General features: G+C 36.4%; 1 protein-coding gene across 12 annotated transcripts in view; it reads right to left on the bottom strand.

Annotated features, from left to right (window-relative positions):
- CYLD (CYLD lysine 63 deubiquitinase) overlaps positions 1-26,478 on the bottom strand; it is a 67,709-nt gene that overhangs the window by 7,639 nt on the left and 33,592 nt on the right. For 10 of the 12 annotated variants that reach the window (XM_006043270.3, XM_044931839.1, XM_006043271.3 and 7 more), the window contains 8 exons: positions 20,602-20,700; positions 18,711-18,827; positions 14,972-15,351; positions 13,909-14,074; positions 12,780-12,921; positions 10,972-11,094; positions 8,662-8,753; positions 7,842-7,908 (listed from right to left, as the gene is read on the bottom strand). In XM_006043270.3, coding sequence (XP_006043332.1) covers positions 7,842-7,908; positions 8,662-8,753; positions 10,972-11,094; positions 12,780-12,921; positions 13,909-14,074; positions 14,972-15,351; positions 18,711-18,827; positions 20,602-20,700 — 1,186 coding nt within the window. The remainder of the gene's footprint in view (positions 1-7,841; positions 7,909-8,661; positions 8,754-10,971; positions 11,095-12,779; positions 12,922-13,908; positions 14,075-14,971; positions 15,352-18,710; positions 18,828-20,601; positions 20,701-26,478) is intronic. The other 2 variants (XM_044931836.1, XM_044931837.1) reach the window with 2 other exon arrangements.

Here is a 26,478-nt window from a genome sequence, read left to right as displayed (position 1 = left end):
GTGAAGTCAAGTGGGCCTTAGGAAGCATCACTACAAACAAAGCTAGAGGAGGTGATGGAATTCCAGTTGAGCTACTTCAAATCCTGAAAGATGATGCTGTGAAAGTGCTGCACTCAATATGCCAGCAAATTTGGAAAACTCAGCAGTGGCCACAGGACTGGAAAAGGTCAGTTTTCATTCCAATCCCAAAGAAAGGCAATGCCAAAGAATGCTCAAACTACTGCACAATTGCACTCATCTCACACGCTAGTAAAGTAATGCTCAAAATTCTCCAAGCCAGGCTTCAGCAATACATGAACCATGAACTTCCAGATGTTCATGCTGGTTTTAGAAAAGGCAGAGGGACCAGAGATCAAATTGCCAACATCCGCTGGATCATGGAAAAAGCAAAAGAGTTCCAGAAAAACATCTATTTCTGCTTTATTGACTATGCCAAAGCCTTTGACTGTGTGGATCACAATAACTGTGGAAAATTCTGAAAGAGATGGGAATACCAGACCACCTGACCTGCCTCTTGAGAAACCTATATGCAGGTCAGGAAGCAACAGTTAGAACTGGACATGGAACAACTGACTGGTTCCAAATAGGAAAAGGAGTACGTCAAGGCTATATATTGTCACCCTGCTTATTTAACTTTTATGCAGAGTACATCATGAGAAATGCTGGGCTGGAAGAAGCACAAGCTGGAATCAAGATTGCTGGGAGAAATATCAATAACCTCAGATATGTAAATGACACCACCTTTATGGCAGAAAGTGAAGAACTAAAAAGCCTCTTGATGAAAGTGAAAGTGAAGAGTGAAAAGTTGGCTTAAAGCTCAACATTCAGAAAATGAAGATCATGGCATCTGGTCCCATCACTTCATGGGAAATAGATGGGGAAACAGTGGAAACAGTATCAGACTTTATTTTTGGGGGGCTCCAAAATCACTGCAGATGGTGACTGCAGCCATGAAATTAAAAGACACTTACTCCTTGGAAGGAAAGTTATGACCAATCTAGATAGCATATTGAAAAGCAAAGACATTACTTTGCCAACAAAGGTTCGTCTAGTCAAGGCTATGGTTTTTCCAGTGGTCATGTATGGATGTGAGAGTTGGACTGTGAAGAAAGCTAAGCGCTGAAGAATTGATGCTTTTGAACTGTGGTGTTGGAGAAGACTCTTCAGAGTCCCTTGGACTGCAAGGAGATCCAACCAGTCCATTGTGAAGGAGATCAGGCCTGGGATTTCTTTGGAAGGAATGATGCTAAAGCTGAAACTCCAGTACTTTGGCCACCTCATGCGAAGAGTTGACTCATTGGAAAAGACTCTGATGCTGGGAGGGATTGGGGGCAGGAGGAGAAGGGGACGACAGAGGATGAGATGGCTGGATGGCCTCACTAACTCGATGGAGATGAGTCTGAGTGAACTCCGGGAGTTGGTGATGGACAGGGAGGCCTGGCGTGCTGCGATTCATGGGGTCGCAGAGTCAGACACGGCTGAGCAACTGAACTGAACTGAACTGAGGGTGATTAGCTCATCACTGAGAAACACATATATAAGAATTAGAGCAAAACTGATGGTATTGTACAAAACCACACACCTTACATTTCTGTTTATCACTGCTACCCCCCCAAAAAAAAACTAAGGGCAGAAGGATACAAATGTTGTATTAACTTTCAAAGAAAACAGATGTCTAGGGAGGAAATAAAAGTATTCATGGGTTTGTAGGTCTATCTTTGTAACACATAGTGGGTAGTTGACTAAAATTTTTTACAGATTCTGGATTATCTAGTAATATGGAATATAACATATCCATGTAATAGGAATTCCTAGTTCGGAAGTTGCTGTATAATACAGGGAGCTCAACCTGATGTTCTCTGATGACTGAGAAGGGTGGGTGGTAGTGGAGACAGTGGGAGGGAGACTCAAGAAGGAGGGGATATATGTATACATATGGCTGATTATATAGGACGATCCCCTGGAGGAGGGCATGTCAACCCACTCCAGTATCTTGCCTGGAGAATCCCATGGACAGAAGAGACTGGTGGGCTACAGTCAATAGGATCACAAAGAGTCAGACATGACTGAGTGACTTAGGACACACACACAGTTGATTCACATTGTATGGCAGAAACCAACACAACACTGTACAGCAATTATACTTCAATCAAACATTTCAAAAATAAAAGAAGAATCCCCAGTTCTATGGTTCTATAGTAAGAGGTACTCAATAGTACAACCTGAATATTCCCTTATATCTGCTTCCTGATACTGATTTTTTCCATTATTTTTCCTGGAATGCTTCACCTCCATCCACTAGATTCTCCCCTTGGTGGCTATAAGTTCAGTTTCACGCTAGCACCCCCAACACAATTAGTCATTGCTACTGTTTTTAAGTATGAAAGCTTGATATACCTACATTTACCAATTTCTTGCTTGACTTCCTTGTTTCTTGCATAACATTCCCTTATTCTAAATTTGGTTTTACGTAATAAGTGTCTGACTGGTAATTTAGTCCTGGTTCTTTCTGCTCAGGAATTTTGTGCATCTTTTTTCTTATAATTTAAATTTGTCAGAAGTTCTGTAAAATCTTCAGTTATTATCTCTCAAACTATTGCTGCTTCCCTAATCTCTAGTGATTCCTCTGAGAACTACAATTGGAATTTGTCTTTCATGTCTCTTTTCTTCCTTGTTATCCTTTATTTTTTATAACTCTGTCCCTTTGGGCTACATTCTAGGTAATTTCTTCAGATCTATCTTCTAAATGAGCAATTCTCTCCTTAGTTGTGCATATTGCATTCAGTGAGGTATCCTCTCCCAGCCATATCTATATGGCTATACTCAAGTAGGAAATGGCAACCCACTCCAGTTTTCATGCCTGGAAAATTCCATGGATAGAGGAGTCTGGTGGGCTATAGTCCATGGAGTTGCAGAGTCAAACACGACTGAGCACAAACACACACACATATGTATAAACCATACATATATAAACTACACACACACACACACATATATACACACATATATAAACTATATAGTTTTTTTATTCTATTTATGATAATTTCATCTTTTTTTATTTTTCTTTGTTATCAAATCTATACTTGTCCTCCATTGGTATCTAATTCCTTCTTTATTCTCTTCACCATTTAAAAATATTTCATACTAAGAATATCATTTTAGAATAGTCTCTAAGGTACTCATCTGTTGCATCAGCTGACTCTCCCTCATTCAGAAAGATGGGTCCATGGAGGTGAAGAATGACACTTGGGAGAAAACTGCTAACCTTTAAAGTATCTTTTTTCATATTTTTATAATCTTTAGTGATTCTCAATATGAAGGGGCTGCTGAAGGGGGAGGAGAGGCAGAGCTTCCCAGGACCCTCTTGGAACTCCACAATACCTTAGACACTGAGATATATTTCTATATGTACCTGACCCCTCCTCACCCACTCTGAGAATCACTGCAGTATTCATCCTGTGTTATTACCAGGAATGCATTACCTCCCCAATGGGCTATGGGGAAAAAAAAAAAAAAAAAAACTGTTTTAATCATCTGAACTTTAACTCTTCAAGATGAAAAACAAAAGTGATTTTTTTCCTCCCAAATTGCCTGCTAAATTTCCTACATTATGTATTAAACATATTTCCTTCCTAATTTGTATTTGAAGGTTGACATACTGAAATACCACATACAGTTAATTCTATATCTGGGCTTTGTATTCAGTTCTATCTATTCAGTTTCTAATTGTGTGCCAGTATCATACTGCTTTAATGTCTGTTGTGCTATCTTTATAGCTTATAATAGAATTGTTTTTTAAAAACACTACAATGTTTTCACATCTTGTAGAGATTTCTAAAATTGTTTTACAGCATTCCAAAGGGGGGGGGGGGGGGGAGTTAAGATCTTGATGTACAAATTATTTTGTAAAAATTAACATGTTAAACTTATTTAATCTTTCTACTTAAATATAATCTTTCTCATTAATTAATCAAATCACTTTTTAGCTCTGGACAACTTTTTAAAAAATCTATCTCAATAAAGTTGATTTCTTAGAATTTTATACTTTCATGAAGCATGAAATTATCCCTTCTTCATATTTGCTACTGATAAACAAATACAATTGATTTCTCCATGATTTTATTCTACATGGCCAAATTATAAATTTTTGTATTAATACTACAGTTTCTAAACAATTCTCTAGGATTTTCTAGGTATACATATGTGCAGGCTAAGTCACTTCAGTCATGTCCTACTCTTGTGACCTTATGGACTCTAGTCTGCCAGGCTCCTCTGTCCATGGGATTCTCCAGGCAAGAATACTGGAGTGGGTTGCCATGTCCCCCTCTAGGGGATCTTCCCAAGCCAGGGATCAAACCTGCATCTCTTATATATTCTGCATTGGCAGGCAGGTTCTTTACCACTAGCACCACCTGGGAAGCCCAGGTATACATATAGTTACCATATTTGAAGAGATGATAAATATATCCTGTCTTATTTCATTAGCCAGAACTTCCAAAACATTATCAAATTATAACTGCAGTATTGTCCATCAACCCTTCCTTCCTTTCTTTTTCTCATTAACTCAACATTGGCATCAAAGAAAATCACTTGAGACATTGAGATGAGTAAGAATCCTTGTCTGTGTTAGCTTTTAAGGAAGTGCAACCTCAAAAATGACAGAATGATCTCAGCTCGTTTCCAAGGCAAACTATTTAACATCACAGTAATCCAAGTCTATGCCCCAAGCAGTAATGCCAAAGAGGCTGAAGTCGAACGGTTCAATGAAGACCTACAAGACCTTCTAGAACTAACACCAAAAAAAGATGTCCTTTTCATCATAGGCAATTGGAATGCAAAAGGAGAAAGTCAAGAGACAGTTTAGAGTTAACAGGCAAGTTTGGCATTAGGGTACAAGATGAAGCAGAGCAAAGGCTAACAGAGTTTTGTCAAGGGAACACACTAGTTACAGCAAACACCCTTTTCCAACAACACAAGAGATGACTCTACACATGGACATCACCAGATGGTCAATACTGAAATCAGACTGATTAAATTCTTTGCAGCCGAAGATGGAGAAGCTCTACGCTGTCAGCAAAAACAAGACCTGGAGCTGACTATGGCTCTGATCACCAGCTCCTTATTGCAAAATTCAGGCTTAAACTGAAGAAAAGTAGGGAAAACCACTAGGCCATTCAAGTATGACCTAAGTCAAATCCATTATGATTATACAGTGGAGGTGACGATTCAAGGGATTAGATCTGGTAAACAGAGTGCCTGAAGAACTATGGATGGAGTTTGTAACACTGTACACGAAGCGGTGACCAAAACCATCCCAAAGAAGAACTATACAAAAGGTCTTAATGACCTGGACAACCAAGATGGTGTGATCACTCACCTATAGCCAGATATCTGGAGTGTGAAATCATGTGGGTCTTAGATAGTGTTTGTACAATCAAAGCTAATAGAAGTGATGGATTCCAGCTGAGCTATTTCAAATCCCAAAAAATGATGCTGTTAAAGTGCTGCACTCAATATGCCAGCACATTTGGAAAATTCAGCAGTGGCCACAGGACTGGAAAAGGTCAGTTTTCATTCCAGTCCCAAAGAAAGGCAATGCCAAAGAATGTTCAAACTACTGTATAATTGCACTCATTTCACATGCTGGTAAGGTTATGCTCAAAATCCTTCAAGCAGTTTCAACAGTATGTGAACCAAGAACTTCAACATGTACAAGCTGGATTTAGAAAAGGCAGAAGAACCAGAGATCAAAATGCCAACATTTGTTGGCCCATAGAGAAAGCAAGGGAATTCCAGAAAAACATTTATGTCTGCTTCATTGACCATGCTAAAACCTGTGACTGTGTGGATCACAACAAACTGTGAAAAATTCTCAAACAGATGGATATACCAGACCACTTTACCCCTCTCCTGAGAAACTTGTATGCAGGTCAAGAAGCAATAGTTAGAACTGAATATGGAACAACAGACTGGCTTAAATAGAGAAAAGGAGTACAAGGCTGTATATTGTCCCCTACTTATTTAACTTATATGCAGAGTACATTATGCAAAATACTGAGCTAGATGAATCACAAGTTGGAATCAAGATTGTCAGAAGTATCAACAACCTCAGTTCAGTTCAGTCACTCAGTAGTGTCCAATTCTGCGACCTCAGGGACTGTAGCATTCTAGGCCTCCCTGTCCATCACCAACTCCTGGAGCTTACTCAAATTCATATCCATTGAGTCGGTGATGCCATCCAACCATCTCATCCTCTGTTGCTCCCTTTTCCTCCTGCCTCCAATCTTTCCCAGCATCAGGGTCTTTTTAAATGAATCAGTTCTCTGCATCAGGTGGCCAAAGTATTGGAGTTTCAGCTTCAGCATCAGTCCTTCCAAAGAATATTCAAGACTGATTTCCTTTAGGATGGACTGGTTGGATCTCCTTGTAGTCCAAGGGACTCTCAAGAGTCTTCTCCAACAGTTCAAAAGCATCAATCAACGACCTCAGATATGCAGGTAATACCAATCTATTGATAGAAAGTAATGAGGGACTAAAGACTCTCTTGATGAAGGTGAAACAGGAGAGTGAAAAAGCTGGCTTAAAACTCAATATTCAAAAAACTAAGATCATGGCATCCAATCCCATCACTTCATAGCAAACACAGGGGAAAATGTGGAAGCTGTTACAGATTTTCTTTTCTTGGGCTCCAAAATCACTGAAGATGGTGACTGCAACCACGAAATTAAAAGATGCTTGTTCCCTGAAGGAAAGCTATGACAAACCTAGACAGTGTAATGAAAAGCAGAGACATCACTTTACTGACAGTGGTCCATACAGTCAAAGTTATGGTTTTTCCAGTAATCGTGTACAGATGTGAAATCTGAACCACAAAGAAAGCTGAGCGCTGAAGAATTGATGCTTTTGAGATGATTTTGAACTGTGGTGCTGAGAAGACTCCTGAAGAGTCCCCTGGACAGCAAGGAGATCAAAACAGTCAATTCTAACGGAAATCAACCCTGAATATTCACTGGAAGGACTGATGCTAAAGTCGAAACTCCAATATTTTGACCACCTGATGAGAAGAGTCGACTCACTGGAAAAGACCCTGAGGCTGGGAAAGGCTGAGGCAAAAGGAGAAGAGGGCAGCAGAGAGATGGTTAGATAGCACCACTAAACTCAATGGACATGAATTTGAGCATACTCCAGGAGACAGTGGGGGACAGGGAAGTCTGGTGTGCTGCAGTTATGGGGTTCCAGAGTCAGACATGACTTAGCAACTGAAATAGCATATTAGCAAGATTCTTCAACAAAATAACCCAGACTAAAATGTCAAAAGGTCCAGCATTCAACCTGGAAAATTCATCCACTTAGAATATCTCATGAAGAACTTCACTGCATGAGATTCAAGACTTTCATTCAAGATGCCAGGGAAAAGACCAAGCTATAAAACTGGGAACAAAAGAGCTAATTTAAAGCTAAATTCATTGAGTGGTGTAGCCAGAAACGGTGCTCCCATCATGTTTGACTGAATTCAAATAAGATTCTCTTTAAAGGGTTCATTAATTTAAATTACAAATATATTTATATACAGTTTTCTAAGAAAATGACTTACAATAGTATTTATTACTGGGGTTAAAATTAAAAGCATAAATTTATATTGGATTTGATCTTCCAGTTAAGTATGATACTATTGAGAAGACTGATTTAAATTAATTTGCAGTGTAGGAACCTAGCATATTAGGATCATTAAACAAATACAATATTAAGTAATCACTAAGAAAATCAATTCTACTGAATGATGGCAGTGGAGATGAGGATTGTTCTTTTTTTCCAATGCTTATGTAACAATTTAAAATTACCTGATTTTTAACAATGGTTCTACTCTTAAAATATGATGAAACAGGATATTCAGGAATTCTTCAGGATCTAGAAGAAGATAAAAAAATCAAATAAATCACGGACAAAAATTTTAAACCATTCTATTTTTATTTAAAACAGTTATATTCCTATATAGAATTCAATTTCATAATCAATATTATTTCAATTAAAAGAATAGTTCTCAAGTTTTCCTAACAAAAAAAAATACAAGGGATATTTAAATGTTAGAGAAAGTATTATGTGCCAAGTTTGTTATAACTTTATTGCATTTTAAATAATAATTCATATATAGGGAAATAATTATAGGGGAACTTAAGTATGATCTCATTTCTTCTGTTATTTAAATAATTATCAAGACTGTAAATATTATAGTTGGTTACAATATACTGTTAACACATTCAAAGTCAGTAGTTGAACCTCTGAGGAAATTCATTAGCTAATGAAGAGATTAAACATCGTCTCTGACCATAATCTTAAATCCTAATCAGTCATTTGTAACTCACCTAATAACAAGGAAAGCTAAGAGGGAACTCCGAGTATCACTGCTGGATGGAAACTCTCTGTATGTATTCATAATATACTAAAACCAGTCAGCTTATTAAAGGGGTTATTTCACATATCACTCATTTTAGAAGAGAGAAAGTATTTATAAAAAGGGAAGAAAATTGTATATCACAAAGAAAAAATTATATTTTAAAATAAAACCCCCAAAACTACACAGACATAACAGTTCAGCCAATAATTTAGCATTTATGCCTTCAAGTTATTTTTAAAGCAAATCCTATAAATTAAAACAGTCACCTTTTTCTTCAGAGGTAAATCCTGATGCAGCCTCAACTTTTTCAAGTATCTTCCTCAGTTTCATAATCTTTGTTGCACATACATATCCATATCTGTTAGTAAAAAACTATTAATTCTAGCATACATATTAATATAACATTTTATTGAAGTATATAGTTGGTTTACAATGGACATAACACATTTTAATAATCATGTATTTCTTATATAAATCTAGTGTCATAAATCAATATGCTTATAAGTATTTTTAAAAAATACAATTATAAGCTTCTTCTTGAGGTTTAAAAATTTTTGATATAACTATTATACAGTAATAAAAGAAAAAATAATTTTAATTTATGATGACTGTTTTCTCTATGTCCTTAAGGAATTAAAATATTTATTTTACAAAATAGAATATACAATTTTGAGAGAAGGTCCTTTTAATACTAAAGGATGAAATAGCTACCAGGGGAAATGGAAAAGGGCAATGATAAGAAACTGAAATTCTAAAATCTGCAGTCAAACCAATTATCATAATTACATTTTCTCTCATCTTTGTCTGAATACAGGAAACTCACTCATTAGCTCTTTGCAGCCAACATATATTGAGCACCTACCACTTACACAGTAATCTAACCTTCTGGTCACCAGGAATACAAAAATGAGTAAGGTAAAAAAAACAGGGTATCTGCCTGTGAGAAGCTTGAAATGGAGAAGGCACAGGTTCAGTCCCAAGTAAAACTAGTCAGCTATAACCTAGATATGACTGCTGTAGACAAAAAGAATCTTGATCAAAACAGGACATTTGACAAGTTTCTTGCTGTGGACAGGGTGACAAAGTTTAATTAACCATGGTTCTTAACGAGTTGGACAACAATATTCGAAGAATGTTTATTAATGGACTTATGGTGTTTTAGAAGGAAATAAGGAAGTGGTCACATGCCTTAATTTTGGATTTAATCTGTCTTGTTCTAGTATCAATCACTGGGGAAAGGAATAGATAGTATTTTAAAAATTTGTATTTATACAAATATAATATAAAATGATGTAAAAATCAAGACTCATAATTATCTTAAGTGAAAACTACAGTTTTTTCATCATAATAGAATTTAAGGTAAACAAAAGATACAAGTGGAAAAATTATTCACCTATAAATATACCTTCCTAGTCATGTTATATAATAGGTCTTTCTGAATGCTCATTATATTTCAGTGTTCTGCATTTTGCAATCTTATATCAAGATATTTATTAATTTCCATTGTTAAGAAGAATATGTCACAAAATTTAAGTGTAGCTTAATATGGACTTTACATAGCTTTCTCTCTGTGTTCCTGAAAGAACAGATTTATTTTGTGATCTACAGCCCTGATTCTTCATAGTTTAAATTTTATAATGTGACATCATCTCACCTTCCTCCTACCACTTTCAAAAGCTCTTACTAGACGTCTTGTACTTCTACCACTACAAATTGCTCTTGTGGCCAAAGAAAGACATATTTTTAATTCTTAAACTAGGAAATGATCAAAAACATCACCTTTTTAAGGGAGGTGGAGGGAGATCCAAATATCTTCCTTTAACCGAGAAATATGTCAGTAAAATATATCTATTTCTAATACAAAACTATTAAATATTCACTACTGCATAAATAAAATATTTCCCTTGCTGCTATTCATTCAGATAAAATTAAGTTTAAGAAGCCAGATCATACCAAGTAGGCTAATAAGCATGACTGTGCTCAGTCACTCAGTCGTGTCTGACTCTGTGCAATCCCATGGACTATAGCCCACCAGGCTCCTCTGTCAGTGGGCAAGAATATTGGAGTGGGTTGCCATGCCCTTCTTCAGGGGATCTTCCCAACCCAGAGATCAAATCCATGTCTCCTGCATTGCAGGCAGATTCTTTACCATCTGAGCCACAAGGAAAGCCCATGAATACTGGAGTGGGAAGCCTATCCCTTCAGGGGATCTTCCCAACCCAGGAATTGAACCAGGGTCTCCTACATTGCAGATAGATTCTTCACCAGCTGAGCTATCAGGGAACTTTTTAGGAATTGTGTTGGGGAAGGTAAAAGTCCCAAGTGCCTTATAGCAGCTTTTCTGAGTGTATACTACCAAATGGTTTCAACATTTCATGGCATGCCCTATGTGCCACACTTTGGTCAGATGTTAAAGAAGGGCCAAAAGTTTTTTTAAAAGTTAATACTTCATCAAGAGAAGTAATTCTCTTCCATTTATCATTAAATGAAGGCAGAGAATAAATTAATTACTGTACCAAGCAGCAGCCAATAAGACACCATCTAAAGGGAAAAATAACTACATATCTTCTACTTACATTCTCAGAGGATTAACGATTTCTGTCCTCAGGAGTTCTTGAGTTTCACTATAGTATTCTACGTCATTCTTTTCTTTAGGTCTAAGTAACACAGTATCCAGAACGGAACTAAAAGCAAATAAGCTGCAAAATAAAAAAGAATACTTTTCCTCATGCTGGAAGTATACTCGTTTTTGAGAAACACATACTAAAAAGAAAATGAAGAGAAAAATCACAAGAGAGAACACATAACATACAAATCAGTGTTTTTCATTAATACAGGCAACCAAAACTCCTGTCAGGTTTCCTATGGCTCACTCATTAGGGCCTAGAAATCCTCCCAGGATAGGGAGAATACTAATATCAAGAAGGTAAACTATAGTGCTTCCCTGGTGGTCCAGTAGTTAAGAATCCACCTTGCAGTGCAGGGGATGCCGGTTTGATCCGTGGTCTAGGAGGATCCCATATGCGGTGGAATAACAAAGCCACTCTGCCACAACTCTTGAGCCTGTATTCTAGAGCCCTCAAGCCAACGCTACTGAGCACACACACTGCAACTACAGAAGCCTGTGCACTTAGAGTCTGTGCTCCACAACAAGAGAAGCCACCACAATGAGAAACCCATGCACTGCAATGAGCCCCTGCTTGTCACAACTAAAGAAAGCCTGCAAGCAGCAACAAAGACCCACCACAGCCAAAATATAACATAAATAAATAAATCTTTAAAAAAGAAATACTGCTGCTTAGTTTAAAAAAAAAAAAAGAGAGAGGGAAGAAGAAGGTAAACTATTGATTGGCAGTGTTAAAGGATAAAAATATACCTACTGGGAAAAAGTTCTTTGCAAAAACTGAAAGAAAGCCTACAAATCTGAGTTAACAAATAGACAACAGAGAAGAAAGTCTGGAAACTAACCTCCCAGGGTAAAAACATTGCCAATACGCAACCCATTCTAGATATTATACTTCTTTCTTGTCACACCCTTTTGCAGAGACCTAAATTACTTTAAATGTCAAAATCAATTGGGACTAACAGCAGTTATATGCTAACATCAAAGAAAAAAGAAAATTTGGCTAACACAGAGTTTTATCAGAAAATCTGAAGAATATTACATCAATTCTTGCTTTTGTCAATACTTCAGTGAGACTGAAAATATTCTGCCCCCAAAATGGCCCTCCACTTTTATTCTTCTTCCTGCCTTTGAAATTTTAACATCTTATTAACTTCCTACTTCTTACAACATGGCTGTACCAAGCTGGCAGGTTATGCTCAATTTAACTAGCAGTGTACTTGGTTCAATCTTCAAAGCATAAAAATTTTTGCCATGTTAAATTGTTCAACTTTGGAATAAACTACATATACAAGGGCAACTGCTTCTACTGAAAATAATTCTTTAAAGCAGATTTATGATTGCCTCTACTTAGTAAAACAAACACGCAAATCAGTCAATGACTTATGGCAAGTCCTGTTATTTGATTTGTGCACAAAGATCCTGTACTTATTCTCTTCAGTCCTTTGCTTTCCCACATACACTCAGAATATCTGCTCCACCGGTAACACCACCATTTCCTCTTACCCATCATTCACTGCATGACTTCTTGTACTCATTTTTTGGATACAGGCACATAAGACAATACTCAGAAGTTTCCCAGGAGCATATAGTGAAATGCAAATCTCCCTTTCTTTCCTGAACCCCAGAGCCCCCAGTTTCTCCACTCAGAGTCAGCTGGCAGTTCCTCCGTTTCTCTCCCTCCTTCTACCTCCCTCTCTCATATACACACATACCCGCCCCCATGGCATTATATTCCTAGTGCATTAATTTTAAACTTACCAGAATAAGGTAGAGTCTAAGTAACAAGAATTGTAATGACCCTGGATACCTTTCTTCTTTCCAATCATTATCTCTAAACCTTCTTTTTCCATTTTTGGTGGAGTATTTTCTTCTACTACTTCACTTAAGTACCCTCCAAATGCTGCAAAGATAAAAATGAAAACAACTCTTTTAAGCTAATATAGTATATATTCCCATACATATTTCCTCACTTAAAAATATCTTTTTGTATTTTGACACACAATTTATTACCCAATTTAAAACTAAGCTAAAGGTAGGTTTTGGTTAATTATTATTTAGCCTGGCTTATAAAAAATGCTAACATTCATTTTCAACCTTACTTCTTCCACAATTTAAAAAACATTTTAGAGTATCAACAATGTAAAAAAGCATCTTTGCCAAGCAAAATATTTTGTTTCCCAAATATTTTGTCTGAAGATGTTTCATTTTTCAAGTTGGAAAAGAAAACAAAAAATTTTAAAGCATTATTTCTACTGTAAGAAAACATGTTTTTCATAAAAATAATTTTCCTATTTTGACCTGTTTAACCCTCAAGATGCTTCACCATGATGATACAAAACTGGAAAGGGTTAGTATCAGGAAACTGCCACCTACTATAAGTGATGAGAGGATCAGCCCTTCATCAAGCAATTAAAACTACTTTTTCTAATAACGCTGACTTCTTGATAAGATATGATTATTGAGGTACTTAGACAATACACTGAGAAGAAAGTCATTCTTGATAAGATATGCTGACTAATGTACTTGAACAATACAGAGAGATGAAAATCAGTGCCATACAAAAGGCCACATTTCCATCTCTACCTCCTGAGCTGTTGAAAATTAAATGTCTGTAATAAACAGAAAGCGAAAAATAAATCCCACTATTTCTCAATTTTTAAGGTCTCAAGCACAGTTTCCTGGCTATTACTTTTTCTTAAATGGCCCCTCTTAGAATAAATGTAACTTTCTTATAGACCAAATAATCATTTTTTTTTTCTGATTTAAAAGCCTGATGAACACTGGCAAGAAAGAAAGAAACACTGTTACTACTATCTACTGCAAAATGACATGAGATTAGAACTAGAGTCATTTCAGATTAGTAAATAAATGAAAGGCAGGCAAATACCTAAAGAGTTACAGCGTTCGATCTGATTGGAAACTGGCTGCAGGGACGCAAACCTGGAGTCCGGTCTGCAGCTCTTCAGTTTAACAAACAGCGCCTTCTTAAGGGCACAGGTGAAATAGCGAGTACCCCTGAATGTTCCATCTGTACAACCCGCACATTCATCTTCCTGAAAAAAAAAACGAAGCTTAGACATGCATTATTCTGCATCTTGCCAAGACATATACAAAGAACTAAGACCTGTTTACCTTAGGGTTAACTAAGTTAACGTTTCCTTAGAACTCCCTTGTCACACCTGTCCTGAGAACTTCATCACAAAAAGGGGGTTGACTAATTAGTGTTTCAGCCCTTTCAATTTGAGAAATTAATGTCTTATTCCAGCATAAAATCCTCAATGTATTTCCCTTTTGAATACATGCTTAAACCTTCTCTGGTTCACTGACTTTCCTGCACCATTTCCAAAAGCATTAAAACTAGTAGGGAGAGAAGGGCAAAAGAAGCTATTTATTTTAACCACTCAAAAAGAAAAATTAGCATTCACTAGCCTGCAAACCAACAAATTAAAAAATAAGAAATATTTTTAAATAAAACCTAAGTGTACTCAAATTCTCTTTCCTGATTATGAAATGTCAAGCAATATTCTAATTTCCAAAATCTTTCCCACAACCAAAGATTTCAAAATGTCACTAAAAATGGTGATTAATCCTAAAGTCAATGATATAAACATTGGAACTGATTGTAGAAGGAAGGTTAAGAAAAAAAAGAAAAAGAAAAACTGATTAAAATTTGCTTTCCTTACCGTATTCTGTTTAATATAATGAGCCTAAACACATTAGCCTAAAAATCTATTTTCATTCCTTGAACATACATCAAACTAACATATGGAACAAGATGATCAGATGCTTAACAGGTGGCAAAGGAAGTCAGGCAATTCATAATAAAATTTTTCTCTAGTGATGGCTTTTTGACAAATAAAATATTTCACCAAAAAAAAATATAATAAGGAAAAATCTGTACAAAACCCCAGATGGAAAAGAAATATAATTTTTAGGTCAAATTAAATTACCAGTTCCAGTCCGGCTAGTACTTCATTGAGGCCTGGTGGCTGACCAATCCAGCGGATTACCCCATAGAAAGGAGGATTCTCCTTGACCTCAGCCAACGAGCCCACTTCCAGGCCATGTGAGTTACCAGAAGATACGGCCAAGGGTGGACTCTCCTGCACAGGGGCATTGTTCAGCTCGCCCATCACAGATTGAACTGACAGAGATAGTGGACTGTGGCTAATACTTCCATTGGTGTTGGGCATCTTTGTCAGACTAAACGGTAAAGAATGAAATCTGTTCTCGCTGGAGAGTGAGTTCATGGAAGGAGGTTGCAGTGGTGGTGAAGCGTGTCCAAAGTCTGGAGGAATCTCTGTAAGCGATTTTGCAGGGTCTTCAGCAACTATAAAAAATTATTCTTAATTAGATAAATGTATTCAAGAATATTAAATATGCCCTACATCTTTAAATGTACATACATAAGTCCAACTGCCCACCAGACCTCTTCTAGTATGATTCTCATAAGCATTGCAAACTTACTGTCTCCAAGACAGCGCTCTTGATTCTCCTTCCCCGCCTCCAAATTTTTCTGCCTCAGTGAATGGCTCCCAATTACTCAAACCAAAAAAATGTATCATTGATTGGAACTGTATAAGTTACATTCTTTGTCCAAAATATAATCAAGTTACAAAAACTAATATAAAAGACAGCAAAAAATTTAAGAAAGATGCTTCTAACTAATGAATCAGAGAAGAAATAATACAGTAAGTTTTTAAAATAAAGGAAAAAAGGAAGAGAAAAAATGAACACTGGTGGAATACAACTAAAGTAATACTTATAAATGAGGTGTATAAACTTAGTAGTTTATTTTAGCAAAAAGGTAAGGTAATTTTAATAAACTCAGCATAGAACCTAGGAAGTTAGATAAACAACAGAATAACCTCCCAAAAAGTAGTCAAGGAGAAAGAATAAACACAAAAACAGAAATCAATGAATTAAAAGACCAAAGTCAAAAGCTGCTTCATTAAAATAACTAACGTAATTGCCAAGCAGGCACTGCCAATCAGTGTTGAAAGAACAAACATCTTAATAAACAGTGCTGAGATTATCAATTATCCATATTTTTTAAAAAATTAAATTGAAACTCCTCTGTCATACTCTACACAAAAACCATTTCCAAATGGCTTAAAGACATCAAAGGCAAAACTACAAATTTTGGAAGAGAATAAAGAAGAATGTTCTTTGTGACTTTAGGGTAGAGAAAAATATCTTAAACATGAGTATACAAAATCATAAAGGGAAAGACTGACAAGTATGACCACAATAATATTGAGAGCTACCTGTTCACTAAAAAGCACTGTAGCAAGAATAAAAATAAGAGCCACAAATAAGGAGAAAATATTTGTAATCCTTATTTCTGACAAAGGATTAGTACTTGAAAAGGGTCTATAAATCAATTTTTTAAGAAAGACCAGAAAAAAATTTCTCTTTCCAAGAAAGACTCGTAAAGGCAACTCACAGAAAAAGAAACTTAAATCACCAACAAATCAATGAAAAGATTTTTGTCCTTATTAGGAAACACAAGAAAAGAAAGTCAAAACCAACACAAGATATCATTTCAAAAGGCAAAGATCTTAGAACATTAACTGTTGGTGAGAATGACAAGTAAATGATACCCTTACACAAAGCTGATGTGAGTGTGAATTGGCATAACTATGCTGGGAAACACTTTGGCATTATTTAGTAAAGGAAAGATGTGCATATTCCATGCACATATAGTAATTCCACTCCTAGGAACATACCCTAGACATGGATAAGAATGTTAATAGCAGAGTTGTTAATATAGCAAGAAAATAAAATCAATCCAAAAGTCCATCAACGGCTGAATAATTACATTGTGGTATATTTAAATATTTCATAGCAATGAAATGGAATGGAATGATATACAGCAATGAAAATTAATAAATCATAATCACATACTACAACTTGGATGACTCTTAAGAACATAATGTTGAGGAAGACAATAACATGATATCCATGCAGTCTGATTCCTTGCATATAAAACTCAAAACCATGTAGAACTAACAGTATGCTATTTAGATAGACAAACTCATAAAGAGATCATGAAAACCAAGAGAATGATAAACACTAAATTAAAGATGATGGTAGCTCAGAGGAGAGTGCAGGGGGTGACACTAGGAAGAAGTGCCAAGGGGATTTCAAAGGGAATGATACTCTGTTCTTTTTCTTAAAGTGAGTAGAGACTACGAGGGTGTTTACTATACTTAACACTTTAACTCATTTAAGATTCTTTACTCATAATATTTAATCTATTTTAAAGTTATTCTTTTCTTTTCCAAACTCTCAACCCTCCAAGCCCAACACTCAGTTCCATAAAGCAAAGTCTTGTTTCTGTCTCCAAAATATATCCCCAATGTGTCCAACACTCTTACCCTCTACCACCATCTCCACAGTCGAGGCCACCATCATCTCTCACACTGCAGCCAGTGTTACCTGGTCTCTCGGCCCTCTACTTACCAATCTAATTACCACACAACAACTACTGAGATCTTTTTAAAATTTAAAGATCTTACGTGATCTTGTGTCATTCCCCTGTTTAAAACCTTCAATGGCTTTCCAGTATTCTTTCAATAAATACTAAGCCTCTCACCAATGCTTATTAGTTTCTAGATGATCTGGCTCCTACCTCCTCTCCAGATTTGTTTCATATACCTCTTCTCCTTGCTTACCCTGCCTGCCCCTACTTCCTGTGCCCCAAATATAAAAATGTCTCACTTCAGGTCCTTTGCTATTTCCTCTGCCTAGAATGCTCCTCTCAAGCTCTTTCTCTGGTAGGTTCATTCATACCATCAAGATCTCACATAAATATCATTTCCTCAAAGAATCTTTTCCAAACCACCCTCTGGGAGCCGGCTTCCTACCAGCCACTATCATCTTGTGTGTCTCCTTCATGGCACATGTCACAGTTGATTATTATCTTATGTGTCTATACATTTATTGTCTATCATACCAACTAGAATATAAGCTGCCTATAACCGGGAACTTTGTTAGTCTTTTCCATGACTGGATTCACAGCCACTAAGAAAATACTCAGTATTTGCTTTGTGTGTTGTTGTTGTTGTTGTTGTTGTTTTTAAATAAATGAATCAAATGTTGCAGAGAATAGCTTTTAAACTATGTAAGTAAAACAATGATAGAAACAATGTTCTTTTACAACTAAATTATTTCTATTTTCTAATTTAAGGATGCACCATATGCTTTTATTATGCTCATCAAAATTGAAATTCTACATCTGTTTCTGGAACACAGAAAGCATTCAACAAATATTTGTTGAACAGATGCACAACAACAACAACAACAAAAGAATAAACCAGAAGAAAGTGATGTCCTGGAACCAAGGGAAAGTAGGGTTTTTTAAAAGCAGTATTTAAGAATATCAAGACAGCAAGAAGTCTTTAAACAATTCAATTGATTCTAGAGATCTTCTACCTTAAACAGATGAGTGAAGTGAAGAAAACAAACTGCTGATACATTTTCTAAATATTGCAATAACCTTAATAGCAGTGTCATTCAAACTGTGTACAATATTTTAATTCAGCACTATCAATAAAGAAAGTTTTATGGTCTACTCATTTTGTTTCCAAAAACTACATATATTGGTGAAAAGCTATTTTTTATCTGGTAAGTTAAAAGGACAGAATCATTATTTTAAAAAAAAAAACAACTAAAATTATAGATTACCTTCATCAATGTACCATGAATTTTTTGATTTGGATTGTGGTTGTGAGTCAACAGAAGACCCATTTAAGGTATAAAATAATTCAGATCTGTTTCTAGTTCCAGGGTCTGAGGTAGATCCTATGGAACAAGAAAAGTTTCTTTTAAAAATAAAGCCAATATGGTGTGAAAGTTTTTCCATAAGAGAAATTAATATGCATATGGTGTCACAATTATACAACCAACAGATGTATGCAAACACAATATATTTTATTAGTGTCTTCAGCTTTGAAAAAGTTGGTAACCATTTTTGCAACATCAAAAAGATTGTTCAGTGCAGGAGACAATATAAGAGTAGACAATATAAATGAAAAGCCTACCTTTGAAAAAAAAAAAAACTACGTAAAAAAAAAAATCACCTCATGTACTATGGCTTTTTTCCAAATGTCAAAAATCATCATTCCCCAGTTTCATCTGACAAATCTCTTCGTTCACAAATATAACCTCTTATTCTAAAACAGCTGCCCTCAAAAGTTCTTCAAATGTATATAAATCAATTGCACTTATTAAGTTTAAAGATTTAAGATTTAACTATTTTGGAATTGTTAGTCAACAAATCCCTTGCTGGGTTTCTTCATGTCGCTGGAAAAGTGAAGCAGTATTATTGCTTATGCATTAGACTTATTAAATGTAAGAAAACATTAGTACAGCTATGTTACAGACAAGGCAAGACATTCCCCTGTCCTAGTACTAAGAGGACATGCTATAGTTGAGAGCAGTGGTGTCTTTAGAACCCATATAAATCTGATTTCTTTTTCAATTTAAAGCAGATAACTCTATACTTCATTCCTATAACTAAAATCTGCTGCAACAAAAGTAGCACATGTGTCTTAAAATCTTTAGGCTATTTACATTTAAGTGAGAGCAGCAAGTTGAACTACCTATCTAGATTCATAAGTTAACATAAAAAATGCTACAGACTATGTATTTTATTTAATTCAAAGTCTCTCAGGGTCCAATGGCACATAAAATATTTCTTAGCGTAAAAGTTCTTTTTTTGAACTAAAACCAAGGAAAAAATAATCTTTTCCTAATCTATATCTGGGTTTAGAACAGTTCTTGCCACCTTTTAAATGAGCTGTTTGGCTTGTATAACTATCACCTAATAAATCTATGACCTATGTGGAAGCTAAACAAAAAACAACTAAGAACTCTACATGTAAAAAAAAAAAAAAAAAATTAGAAAAAAAGAACTCTACATGTACTGTGAGGGAGTTTCTGGGAGAAAGACAAAGACTTTTGCTTAGCAGTTTGGAATTTAACTTGTGCCAATTCTATTAGCAAAATCCACATAATCTCTAGTATACTTTATCCTACATAACATTACCCATAAAAGATTATTTTGTACAGTGAAACTATAAACTATATATATAGGGGCTTCCCTGGTGGCTCAAATAGTAAAGAATCCACCTGCAATGCAGGAGACCGGGGTTTGATCCCTGGGTCAGAAAGATCCCATGGAGAACGGAATGTATTCTTGCCTGAAGAATTCCATGCACGGAAAAGCCTGGAGGGCTACAGTCCATAAGGGTTGCAAAGAGTCAGACATGACTAAGTGACTGAGCCACACATAAGCTATATATACAAATGTTGCAAGTAGGGAATTCCAAAAATCAGCTTATATGAACCAGAAAAAGATACAGGTCCTCACAGGAAATTTTTCATTAATTAAAAAAGGTTGGGAAGTCTTGGCTTAAGCAACACCATCTATAAACTTGTTTAGTAAACTACTAAAAATATCTGAAAGAAGAAAATATACATATACATTAAGGAGTAATACTTTTCAACATTTTTTAATCTATGCCAAATCAAAAATCATATAAATAACTAAGAACTGTATTTTATTAACCCATACCTGTAGCCTTTGGTTTATTATGACTGAATGAACCTTTGTCCCCAATACCTCTTGACATAAATGCAAGTTTGGGAGGCCTCCTTTCCTGTGTCACACTCTCTGAAACAGTAAACATATTTTTTAAAAAAGATAAAAGGAAATTCTTATAAAAGAGAAACAATCAAGCAAATAATGACAGCAATAACAACAATCCCTTTCCAACAAAAAAGCAGCATTTTCACAGTAGTCTTACAAATTCATTAAGGCCATAGAAAGTAGAAAGCCTCTTGATGAAAGTGAAAGAGAAGAGTGAAAAGCTGGCTTAAAACTCAACATTCAAAAAACTAAGATCATGGCATCCAGTCCCATCACTTCATGGCAAATGGATGGGGAAACAATGAAACAGTGACAGAATCGATTTTGGGGGGCTCCAAAATCACTGCAGATGGTGACTGCAGTCATGAAATTAAAAGACACTTGCTCCTTGGAAGAAAAGTTATGATCAACCTAGACAGCATATTAAAAAGCAGAGACATTACTTTGCTGACAAAGGTCCATCCAGTCAAAGCTATGGTTTTTTCAACAGTCATGTATGGATGTGAGAGTGGGGCTATAAAGAAACCTGAGCACCGAAGAACTGATGCTTTTGAACAGTGGTGTTAGAGAAGACTCTTTAGAGTCTCTTGGACAGCAAGGAGATCCAACCAGTCCATCCTAAAGGAAATCAGTCCTGAATATTCATTGGAAGGGCTGATGCTGAAGCTGAAACTCCAAAACTTTGGCCGTCTAATAAGAACTGATTCATTTCAAAAGACCCTGATGCTGAGAAAGATTGAAGGCAGGAGGAGAAGGGGATGACAGAGGATGAGATGGTTGGATGGCATCACTGATTCAATGACATGAGTTTGAGTAAGCTCCGGGAGTTGGTGATGGACAGGGAAGCTTGGCGTGCTGCAGTCCGTGGGGTCACAAAGAGTTGGACATGACTGAGCGACTGAACGTATGGATGTGAGAGTTGGACTATAAAGAAAGCTGAGTGCCAAAAAATTGATGCTTTTGTACTATGGTATTGGAGAAAACTCTTGAGAGTCCCATGGTCTGAATGAGAACAAACCAGTCAATCCTAAAGGACATATTCATTGGTAGGACTGATGCTGAAGCTGAACTCCAATATTCTGGTCACTTGATGCAAAGAACTTACTCATTGGAAAAGACCCTGATGCTTAGAAAGACTGAAGGCAGGAAGAGAAGGGGTAACAGAGGATGAGATGGTTGATGGCATTACTGACTCAACTGACATGAGTTTGAGCAAGCTCCAGGAGTTGGTGATGGACAGGGTAGCCTGGCATGTTGATGTTGCAGTCCATGGGGTTGCAAACAGTCAGACACAACCGAGCAACTGAACAGATAGAAAGTAGAAAGATCATACCAAAAACAAATTATTGTTATATTTCAAAATGTTATTTCTGCAAAATAATACACTCTCAAATACAGTCCCACTAAGTGCTTTAAATTCTTGAAAATTTAACCACTTTTAATCATATGTCAAGAAAACTTAGTACTGAGTTTTTTTGCAGGATTTCCCAGATTGGTATCCCCGGAACACCCCTGTGTGTGGGGAAGTGTCCTAGACTTATATAGTGCATCACCCCAGAACCTTTATATGCTAATATGCAATGTGATCTCTCAAAGAGAAATACAGTAAACTTACTTGATAACATCTTTTATGTCACTCTACTTAGCATCCCAGATCAATATATTTCATGGAACACAGATTGGAAAAAGTCTGGTTAGGTATATGTATCAGTTTTTAAAAACATATATATGTTCATTTAACACATACATATAAAGAAAAAAAAACAGAGAAAGCTATAGACAAATGAATGATGCAGAAAGCCAGAGATAAATAGCAATAATATTAGTGAAGCAAACACTTAAAACATTTTTGAAATATAAATGCAATAATCCTGGCATACTTGTTGATACAAAGACTACTTTAAATCTTACAGTCAGTGATTTTCATAAGATATTCACAGACAATGATCAAGCAAATGTAGAATAAAGTCAGTCTGGAAAGTGTTTTGATGGGAAGTTCAATGCATCCATGGAAGCCAACAAGACACTCAGGAGTCCTACCTGATAAAGCTATGTATTAGCAGAAGCAATGTACCCAGAGTGGATTTTTTAGAAACCAAAGTAGAAAATAAGAAAAGTTTTACATTGTATGCACAAGGAAAGGGTCCTATTTTTTAAGAAAAAAGGAAATAATACTGAATTAATTATATATAAATGATGCTTTGTAACTTTTTTTCACAGTTGGAGAGGGAGAAGACTGCATTATAAAAACTATATCTTAACTGTCTCATAATGTGATCAAATGGAATATTATTTTAATTCAAAATTAAACTGAATAACCATGTGTTTAACCAAGTCATATAGTAAAAGAAAGGCTATTTACTAGTATTTTTTATTATGTTGCCATTCAAATATCTCCAAATACCACATATGAGAGCTACTGTGAAAGGTAAAACTTCTTAGTCACTCGCAAAAGTTTCCAAATTACAACATACACATTGACTACAGAAAACTAATTCTAATATTACAGTTCAGTTCAGTCATTCAGTTGTGTCCAACTCTTTGTGACCCCACAGACTGCAGCATGCCAGGCCTCCCTGTCCATCACCAACTCCTGCAGTTGACTCAAACTCATGTCCATCGAGTTGGTGATGCCATCCAACCATCTCATCCTCTGTCATCCCCTTCTCCTGCCTTCAATCTTTCCCAGCATCTGGGTCTTTTCCAATGAGTCAGTTCTTTGCATCAAGTGGCCCAAGTATTGGAGTTTCAGCCTCAACATCAGTCCTTCCAATGAATATTTCGGACTGATTTCCTTTAGGATGGACTGGTTGGATCTCCTTGCTGTCCAAGGGACTCTTGAGAGTCTTCTCCAACACCACAGTTCAAAAGTATCAATTCTTTGGCACTCAGCCTTCTTTATAGTCCAACTCTCATACTCATACATGACTACTGGAAAAACCACAGCTTTGACTAGACGGACCTTTGTCAGCAAAGTAACATCTCTGCTTTTTAATGTGCTGTCTAGATTGGTCATAGTTTTTCCTCCAAAGAACAAGTGTCTTTTGATTTCATGGCTGCAGTCACCATCTGTAGTGATTTTGGAACTCAAGAAAATAAAGCCTGCCTCTGTTTCATTGTTTCCCCATCCATTTGCCATGAAGTGATGGGACCAGATACCATGATCTTAATTTTTTGAATGCTGAGTTTTAAGCCAGCTTTTTTACTCTCCTCTTTCACTTTCATCAAGAGGCTCTTTAGTTCTTCTTCACTTTCTACCATAAGGGTGGTGTCATCTGCATATCTGAGGTTATTGATATTTCTCCCAGCAATCTTGATTCCAGCTTGTGCTTCATCCAGCCCGGCATTCTGCATGATGTACTTGCAAATAAATTAAATAAGCAGGGTGATAATATACAGCCTTAATGTACTCCTTTCCCAATTTGGAACCAGTGTGCTGTTTCTGGTTTGGTTCTAACTGTTGCTTCTTGACCTGCATACAGATTTCTCAGCAGGTAGGTAAGGTGCTCTGGTATTCCCATCTCTTGAAGAATTTCCCACAGTTTATTGTGATCCACACAGTCCAAGGCTTTGGTGTAGTCAATAAAGAAGAAGTAAATGTTTTTCTGGAACTCTCTTGCTTTTTTGATGATCCAGCAGATGTTGGCAATTTGATCTCTGGTTCCTCTTTTTCTAAAACCAGCTTGAACATCCGAAAGTTCACGGTTCATGTACTGTTGAAGTCTAGCTTGGAGAATTTTCAGCATTACTTTGCTAGTGTGTGAGATGAATACAATCGTGCAGTAGTTTGAACATTGTTTGGCATTGACTTTCTTTGGGATTGGAATGAAAACTGACCTTTTCCAGTCCTGTGGCCACTGTGGAGTTTTCCCAATTTGCTAGCAGATTGAGTGTAGCACTTTCACAGCATCATCTTTTAGGATTTTAAAGAGCTCAGCTGGAATTCCTTCACCTCCTCTAGCTTTGTTCATAGTGATTCTCCTAAGGCCCACTTGATTTCACAATTCCAGGATGTCTGGCTCTAGGTGAGTGATCACACCATCATGGTTATCTGGGTCATGAAGATCTTTTTTGTATGGTTCTTCTGTGTATTCTTGCCACCTCCTCTTAATATCTTCTGCTTCTGTTAGGTCCATACCTTTTCTGTCTTTTATTATGCCCATCTTTGCATGAAATGTTCCCTTGTATCCCTAATTTTTTTGAATAGATCTCTAGTCTTTCCCATTCTATTCTTTTCCTCTATTTCTTTGCACTGATCACTGAGGAAGGGTTTTTTTAATCTCTTCTTGCTACTTTTTGGAACTCTGCATTCAAATGGGTACATCTTTCCTTTTCTCCTTTGCCTTTAGCTTCTCTTCTTTCCTCAGCTATATATAAAGATATATCAATATTAACTGTAATTATTAAATAATTGCATGCAAATTCATTTTAAAAAGATATTCACGTGTATACCATTATCTATCTAATCTATATACAGTTAGCAGTGATAATAACAAAAAACAGAAAATGGCCTTAACTAAGGCCGCCTGGCAGTACCGAAGGGCCAAATGGAAGAGCTGCTGTGACAACTCTGCTGGTGATGCTAGGAGAGGGCTCCAAAGACTAGGAATATGCAGGGCACTGGAACTGGAAATTATGGTTATCTTCTGTCAAAGACTTTGGGGGGAGGGAGTTCAAATATCAATTTTTAGGAATAGGACAATCCTATATAATTCTATGCAGATAAAGGATACATGCCATATTTAGCAACTGACCTCCAGCAATCACATACCAACTAACATCATGTGATATGCCAGGCTAGAATCAAGATTGCCAGGAGAATATCAATAACCTCAGATACACAGATGACACCACCCTTATGGCAGAAAGTGAAGAGGAACTAAAAAGCCTCTTGATGAAGGTAAAAGAAGAGAGTGAAAAAGCAGGCTTAAAACTCAACATGCAAAAAACTAAGATCATGGCATCCAGTCCCATCACTTCATGACAAACAGATGGGGAAACAATGGACACAGTGAAAGACTTTATTTCCTAGGGCTCCAAAATCACTGCATATGATGACTGAAGCCATGAAATTAAAAGACACTTGCTCCTTGGAAGAAAAGCTATGACAAACCTAGACAGTATATTAAAAAGCAGAGACATCACTTTGCCAACAAAGGTCCATATGGTCAAAGCTATAGGTTCTTCTAATCGTCATGTACAAATGGGAGAGTTTGACCATAAAGAAGGCTGAGTGCTGAAGAATTGATGCCTTCGAACTGTGGTGTTGGAGAGGACTCTTGAGAGTCTCTTGGACAGCAAGGAGATCAAACCAGCCAATCCTAAAGGAACTCAACCCTGAATATTCACTGGAATATTGGATGCTAAAGCTCCAATACTTTGGCCACCTGATGTGAGGAGCTGACTCACTGAAAAAGACTCTGATGCTGGAAAAGAGTGAAGACCAGAGGAGAAGGGGGCAACAAGAGGATGAGATGGTTGGATGGCATCACCAACTCAGTGGATATGAGTTTGAGCAAACTCTGAAGGATAGTGAAGCACAAGGAAGCCTGGCATGGTGCAGTCCATGGGGTCACAAAGAGTCAGACACAACTGAGCAAGTGAACAACAAACAACAAATTCTGATTTCTTTGTCACATTTATATTCATGATCCAAAATAAAAGCCATTTACCTTAAATAAATTTTAAGAGATTATCATCTCAGGAAAAGGTAAGTATGAAAAGGTAAATAAAGTGAGGAATAAATCTGGCACACAATTTTGAGAGATTAATATAATCTTGATTAAAAGATATTAAAAGAGA

Source organism: Bubalus bubalis, chromosome 18 (genome assembly GCF_019923935.1).
Source record: "Bubalus bubalis isolate 160015118507 breed Murrah chromosome 18, NDDB_SH_1, whole genome shotgun sequence".
NCBI lineage: Eukaryota > Metazoa > Chordata > Mammalia > Artiodactyla > Bovidae > Bubalus > Bubalus bubalis.
This window is presented reverse-complemented; position numbering and strand designations above follow the sequence as displayed.